This window comes from Mus caroli, chromosome 2 (assembly GCF_900094665.2).
Source record: "Mus caroli chromosome 2, CAROLI_EIJ_v1.1, whole genome shotgun sequence".
Taxonomy (NCBI): Eukaryota; Metazoa; Chordata; class Mammalia; order Rodentia; family Muridae; genus Mus; species Mus caroli.
Genome location: NC_034571.1, coordinates 29,321,393 through 29,328,962, shown reverse-complemented (window position 1 = coordinate 29,328,962; position 7,570 = coordinate 29,321,393). Strand labels below are relative to the sequence as shown.

Below are 7,570 nucleotides of genomic sequence, written 5' to 3'. Positions count from 1 at the left end.
AGAAGAGAAAAGCTGCCCAGGTATTTGGGCATGGGGACTCACACACTTGTAGTGTAATCCTGGGTACACAGATCTGTTTGAGTTGAAGGCCAACCTTATCTATATAGTGGAATTCTGTTTTTTTAAGACCTTGTCTCAAGACAAAACCCTAAAATAATAAAAATAGAAATAAAGAACTAAAAAGCATGGCTTAGGAGGTCGTAGGTGTGGGGCTTTCCACAGGCTTAGGGTCGGGGTGCACACGGTCGAGTCCTGCTCCGGCCAGCAGGTGGAGCCAAGGAGAAGGCGGGCGGAAGGCCACGGGCCGCAGAATCGGGGTTTCAGGCTCCAGACCCGGGTTGCTGTTCAGCTATCCGCCCGTCTACTGGTCGGCCTGCAGCACCAGCCAGGAGCTGGGATTCCGACCGGCCAGCCGCGAGAAGTCCAGCCATACGGACACCCGCCCTGGTCCGCGCCTGCCCGGAAGCGCGGGCGCCGAGGGGGCGGGGCCTGGAAGCGCTTCCGGGGGCGGGGGGCGCGGGCAGGGGCGGCAGCGGGAGCGGCGGGGAAGGGCCTGGCGCCGGCGGCGGCGGCGGAGGGGGCGCCGCGGGCGGGCGATGTGAACGCGGCGCGCGGCCCAGGTGAGGCTGGCGGGCCGCGGGCAGAGGCGGCAGGGTCGGGGCGACCCGTGGGGCGGCTGTCCGACCTCCCCCGTGGGCGCGGCGGGACGGGGGAGAGGCTGCCTGGTCAGTGTCGGGGCCGGCCGGGCGGGGTCTTGAGGCCCGGGCACCTGCCGGAGGCCAGGCGCTTGGCCCCGAGGGGTGGCGACCCGGGGCAGCTGCCCTGCACCCCTCCAGCCTCCGCCAAGGGCGGCTCGCTCTCCCTCCCGTACCGAGGGGTCTTAGTGACCGTTGTCCCCGGAGAGCCAGGCCCCGTTTGCGGGGGGGGGGTGTCAGCGGGAGGCTGCCAAGGAGCCGCTGCCTCTGGCCATCGCCGTGTGCCAGGTAAACAGGCGGCGCGTGTTAAGCTTGGCCTGGGTGGTCTGCATGGCCACTGGCGCAGGGCTGGGGACGGACTGGGGAGGGGGCGTGTTAAAACACTGCTCGCCTAGGCCAGGTGACTGTTAGGGGGCTACTCAATTCTGGGACGCTCCATCTTGAGGTTTTCAGCAAGTCTTTCCCATTCCATGCTGGGCCTCAGTTTCTCCATGTAAGAACTGAGAGTTTAGATGAACTCCCTACAGACCTCTCATGCTGTGAGTATCTGACATTGCAAGGTCTATGCCTGGTTCAACACGCTGGGCAGTTCTACCGAAGTCTCCCCCTCCACTCCAGATGTAGACTTTTTAACCACTTCGTGCACTTTGCCTCGGGGAGGTTTAAAATGATTCCCAGAAGGGTTTTCTTGGAAATAGCTTTACTGATCCTTCATCGTTCCTTACTGCCGTCCGTAGTTTTCCCGTGGAGCGTTTTGCATGCAAACATTTTGCTGTCCGTATTTGCCCATTCTCTCTTTGTTCCCTAGTCTAGGCTGTTTTTGCTTCACATCTGGATTATTGCAACAGCTTCTTAGTTGGTCTCTGACTCCAGAGGTTTCACCCTCCCCCATCCTTCCTTTATGCTAACGCCAAACTTAGTATAGGAAGTTAAAAAAAATAGTAGAGTGCTTGCTTAGTAAAAGTCAAAATGCAGTTGAGTGGTGGACGAAAGGAGTTGAAGGTACAGTGAGTCTCCAAGGCTTTACAGTGGGTGTTCAGACATTGCCTGTGACTAGGTGATGTCTGTGACACAAGGCCACTTCCCATAGAATTCAGCAGGAGAGGTAGAGGTCAGCGAAGGGTGGTACTTGAACTGTGTGTTAAAGGGGAGTAGGATTCAGATAGGGAAAAAAGGATCCTATGGAGTTAGTGATTAGTGCAGCTTCCTGGCCGAGGAGGGGTAAGATGGGAGAGGAGGGGGAAAGGTTGATTAGGCTTGGTTCCTGAAAGATCTTGAACACTAGGCCAAAGTTGAAACTATCCTAAAGGTAGGCATATTCCAAGAAGAAGAGACCAGGGCTGCTAGAGGTGGAAGGAATAGAGGCTCGGACACGGTGGGCTAGGGGGCCATGGCAGTCAGAGCGGTGTTGAGAGCTGAACAGTGAGTGTCCTTTCTGCCTGCTTCATGCTGTCCAGTCTTTGCTACATCTCCACGCCCCCTTTCAAGGGTCTCCACGGTTTGGCATTTTCCCTCTCACCTGAACCTGACCTTTTTGTGGCCTCTGTTCTCCAAGTTTGGCCAGCTTAGGACTGCCTGTAGGGCTGTTCCAGGCCTCGGAGCGAGCACATTCTCCATTTCACTTCCTTCAAGCCCCTGCTGAAGATACACTTCCTCCAGAGGGTGTTCCCTCACCGCCCTACCCCCATGCCTTTGTGGCACTGGGACTCCAGAGCAAGCTTGCTTGGTTATCGAGCTTGTCCTGGTGCAGCCAGAGCAGGAGTTTTGTGTGAAGGCACAGCATGTGTGCTAATGCTTCTTTCAGACTCGTGCTGCTTCATGCTGGAACTGGAGTTTTGAGAATAGTTCTTCATGTAGTTCCTGATTTTTGTTGGTAAACAATTTTTTTTTTCTTAAAGGAGAAGCTGTTAGTCGTTAGGAGCTTTCTCTGTCCTCTGTAACTCCTGGTATTTACTGCTGCAGTGCCAGGTGGATGATTTCAATTTTCTTCTCAGATGCAGAAAGCACAGAATAAATTCTGTAAAATGTTAGTGTTTATTCCTAATCAGGAAAGAAGAAAACATGTCATTCTTAAGTCTAAGGCTACGGGGAAAGAAAGTGGGTATCAGGCAGGCCTGGGTCTGGATCTCTGCACAGCTACTCACTAGCTGTATGGGCTTGAGCCATTTCCCTCATTTGCTGAGCTTGTCTTTTCTTTCCTTCTTTGGTGCCGAAGAGTTAATTAACCCAAGCCTTACACATGCTAGGCAAATGCTCTACCACTGAGTTACATTCTCAGCTTTAGCCTGACTTTTCTTACTTGCTATGTGTAATAAAGTCTGGATTGTAGGGTTTTTACAGCATCATGTGCATCTGTATGTCTCTGTGCTTTTCTACCTCTCTCACATCTCCACTTTATCCTTTGAGACAGAGTCTCATTGTATCTGAAGTTCACTGTTCAGCCAGACTGGTTGTCCAGCAAGCCCTAGAGATTCTCCTGTCCCCACTTCCCCAGTGCTGGGATTACAAGCATGAACCTCTCTGTGTGCATGGTCTTTACATGGGTGCTGAGAGTTCAAATTCAGGCCCTCCTGCTTGCAGAGTAAGCTCTTTAGCACAGACTGAGCCCTCCCCACAGCCACAGGATTGTTCAGTGAAGATGGCACACAAGGGAGATAGCAAAACTCAGGGACCGTTGAAGACATTTTATTATTATGATTAGGTGTGGTGTATTAGGAGTGGAGTGGAGATGGGTTGCCAAGCTCTGCCTAGCCCATCTGTACATGTCTCTAGTCTGCCTTCCAGATGAAGCAAGAATGTCAAACATTATAAACCTAAAGTACCATTATTTTGTTATATTTCTGTTAATTTTCATGTTATTTTAGTTAAAATTCTGTTTCATGCTTTCAAACTTAATTGTGTCCATTTAATGTTTTGTAGCTGACAAACTGCTGAATTTAGCTTAGTGAAGGTCACCAACTGAGCGCAGTTAAGCTTCTAATGGTTATTTTCTGTTGATGTTGCTGGCATGGAAAGCACCCTGGAAGAATGCAATTCAAGGTGAGCCTTTCTAATCCGTCTGTTATAAGAAGTGGAACGTGTATATTTTTCCAGGTCTCCTGAAAAGCCAGCCATGAGCAGATAAGCTGCTGCGCCTTAATTTATATTGAAAATTTTGCTTTAAGAAAGCTTACTCCTGGGCTGGAGAGGTGGCTCAGCTGTTAAGAGCACTGACTGCTCTTCCAGAGGTCCTGAGTTCAATTCCCAGCAACCACATGGTGGCTCACAACCATCTGTAATGGGATTCAATGCCTTCTGGTGTGTCTGAAGACAGATACAGTGTACGCACATACATAAAATAAATAAATAAATCTTAAAAAGAAAGAAAGCAAGCTTACTCCTTCTGCTTGAAACATCCTTTCAGCTCATGATTCCAATGTGAAATGTCTATACAGGAACAGTGGTGCAGAACTCTGCTGCCTTACTGGGGAGGCTGAGACAGGAGGATCACTCGGATCCAGGAGTTTGAACCCAAACTGATAATATAGCAAAACCCTATCTTTAGAAGAAAAGCAAAGATTTCGAAACACTTTGTGAGGCCTACTTATTTGACAGAATAAAAAAAAATGAGCATTTCACAGTCAAATTTTGAAAATGGTTTGAAGTGTTGGTCCAATTATAGCCCCTTAGCACGATGTCAGACTAGCTGACTTTTATAGATTATCTTGAATGGAATTTGTCTTTTTACTTGAAGTTGATCATGAGGCTAGGTACCAAGAAAAGCCACCCATCTCACCGGAAAGCCTGAGTTAAAGTTCTCTTCTTACTGAGAGGAATATGCTTTCGCTCTTGAGACTGACAAATGTCATTTCAGTTCCTGGCTGGGTCAGTCATTAGCTGAATGACCCCAGGAAAGTTCCTTGTCTCTTGGAGTGTGTCTCCTCATCTGTGTGTACAGTGGGAATAGTTGCGACATCTGTGTCTGTTGCCAGGAGGAACTTCCTCTGCACAGTGTGTAGGGCAGGAGCTAAGGGCAGCGAGTCCTCACTGTTGCTGGTGAAGTTTAAGCAGCCATCCCTCTCCTGGGTGGAAAGCTCAGACGCAGCTTCCAATGTTTTGCATTGACTAAGACAAATCACACCCTCCCCAAATTAGTGTATCTGGGCAGACCTGGAGAGTGTTAGCGCCTTGCTCAGAAATGTAGCAGTTCGGATAAAAATGTTCTCGCACATGAATTAATGCAGTAAGAACTCTAAACTTGTTTTCCTTTAAATTAGGAAGCGCCCTTCATGAATATCCATCACAGAATGCCATTTCCTCCCCTCCCCCCTGTCTTTCTTGCTTTGAGCTTCATCAGCAGCACAATGCTTCCTGCAGCCCTGCTGCTCCTTGGGCTGCTCTAAGCCTGTGTTTGGAATCACAGGCATCTTGCCTGGGAATAATGGTCCTTCCTAGCGCTTCTAGCGGCTTCCAGACTTGTCACCTTCCTTTCTTTTCTTGGACGTGTAGCTGGGCATTTTTAGAGGATGTGTAGCATCTTGGGGAGCAGCAATGTTTCCAGGTGAGAGGGGGTTCAGCCACCTTGCAAATTTTGGATCCTGCTTGTCCTGCACCTCCAGGGTCTTCAGCAGGGCAGCTTGAGTGTGAGGGCACAGCTGAGGGTGGCAGTCCAGAGGTCTTGGCTTACCTGCTTGGTTTAGGATGTATCAGCTGACCCATACTGTGAGCTGTGGGGTCCCTGCCTAAGAGCTCATCTGGGTGCCTGTGCTCTGCTTCTGTTCTGGGTGTCTTAGGGAGATCATTCCGACTCCTTACCCGTGAGCATTATGGAGGAGACTTTAGGCCTGCATGTGTTGATGTCCAAGTAACGTTCAAGAGTCCCTTGTTCGTAGACTCTCTGTGGCACAGGTCGGAGTGTCTGAGGATGTTACCAAGTGGTTGTGCTCATTTTCCTCCCATGTGATGTGAGGCCCTGTGCTGTTCTCCTTTCCATCCTAGTCAGTGGAAATAGGGTTTGATCGAGGGTCATGTGCACTGACCTGCTGCTACCAGGGCCTCCTTCCTGAGGAACAGTAAGGGTAGTCTTTGGTTCTCAGCCCTTCTTTTGTTCTTCTGGCTGTGTCATACCACTTCCTCTTCAGTTAGCAATGGTTGATCAGTCCCTAGTCTCTTCCCACTCCCATTCCATTCTTTCTACTGCCCACTGGGTAGCCTAAGCTCTGCTTGCCCTTTCTGAACTCTCCTGCCCCAAAGTATGCCAGCCTATACTCTTGAGTTCTTCACAGCTAACTTCAGTTCTAGGTACATTATCAGGCTACAGAGAACAAAAGGTGTAATTAATTTCAGGTTCTATGTACCCTATGGCCAGATTGATCCTAATAGTCCCAGGACAGAACACAGAGGCTTTGCCGGGATATCAGTTCACCCACGGCCCTCAGCTCATCAGGACCAGGAGCTTCCTAGTTCTTCCCCCGCACTGGAATTTCAACAGGCCTACTTTATATTAAGTAAAGTTTCTAAATAAGTTTGTCTTTAAAGTAAAAACATGTGCATATTATAGCACTTCAGAGCATAGGATAGAAATGTATAAAAACAACAAAACTCTCCCCAATCCAGAGCTCTCTTTGAAAGGAGAATTCTCAACATGTACTTGCATGTGCTGGGTACTAAGAAATGGAACTAGGTCTGGAGAGGCGGCTCAGCTGTTAAGAGCACTCACTAGCTGCTCTAGCAGAGAGGGTCCAAGTCTGGTTGGGTTCTCAGTACCCACACAGCAGCTCAGTTATCTGTAACTCCAGCTTCAGGGGATCTGATGCCCCTTTCTGTCTCCTTGGGTACCTGTATGCAGATGATGCAAAGATGTACTTTTTTTCCAAGAAAAAAAACATATCTAATATACCTTAAAATCTTCATTTACTTATCAGCCTCATGTTTTCCAACTTCATAGATCTATAGACACCTGTGTAGCAATGAATTTAACCAGTGTCAACTGATGCCAAACCTGGAAGCAAACTCTTCAGCTATTCCCAGCACGGTGACATGATGCGCATGTCTGGGCTGGCTCTTTTCTAACTCCTTGCAGAAGAAGCTCTCTTCAGACACACCAGAAGAGCTAATCAGATCCCATTACCCTTGGTTGTGAGCCACCATGTGGTAGGTGGGAATTGAACTTGGAACCTCTGGGAGAGCAGTCAGTGCTCTTAAGTGCTGAGCCATCTCTCCAACCCGGATTAGTGTGGGTGTTTTTTGAGACAGGGTTTCTTTGTGTAGCCCTGGGTATCTTTTTGTTTTGGTTTGGTTTTTTTTTTTGTTTTGTTTTGTTTTGTTTTTTTGGGTTTTTCAAGACAGGGTTTCTCTGTATAGCCCTGGCTGACCTGGAACTCACTTTGTAGACCAGGCTGGCCTCAAACTCAGAAATCCGCCTGCCTCTGCCTCTGCCTCCCAAGTGCTGGGATTAAAGGCATGCACCACCATGCCCTGCTAGCCCTGGTATCTTGTAACTTGTTCTGAAGACAGTGCTGGTCTCAGACTCACTGAGATCCGTTTGCTTCTGCCTCACAAGTACTGGGATTAAAGGTGTGTGTCTCACTACCACAATCTACTATGTATTTATATTATATATATATATATATATATATATATATATATATTCCCACAATTTGGAAAAAGTCCTAGAAACCACGAAGCCTAGAAAGATGAAAAACAATAAGGAAAAGGTGTGCCACAAATGCATAAGCATGTAAACAAGAAATTGGACATGTAAAAGCAAACCAGGCCGGGCGTGGTGGCGCACGCCTTTATTCCCAGCACTCGGGAGGCAGAGGCAGGCGGATTTCTGAGTTCGAGGCCAGCCTGGTCTACAAAGTGAGTTCCAGGACAGCCAGGGCTACACAGAG

The 7,570-nt window shown here is 48.9% G+C and overlaps 1 protein-coding gene across 2 annotated transcripts in view; it reads left to right on the top strand.

Moving 5' to 3' along the window:
- Positions 1–529: 529 nt before the first annotated feature.
- Positions 530–7,570, top strand: part of Zbtb34 (zinc finger and BTB domain containing 34) — a 24,916-nt gene continuing 17,875 nt past the window's right edge. The window contains exons 1-2 of one of the 2 annotated variants that reach the window (XM_021156876.2): positions 530–620; positions 3,615–3,734. In XM_021156876.2, coding sequence (XP_021012535.1) covers positions 3,703–3,734 — 32 coding nt within the window. In that variant the 5' untranslated portion in view covers positions 530–620; positions 3,615–3,702. The remainder of the gene's footprint in view (positions 621–3,614; positions 3,735–7,570) is intronic. The other variant, XM_029474381.1, reaches the window with a different exon arrangement.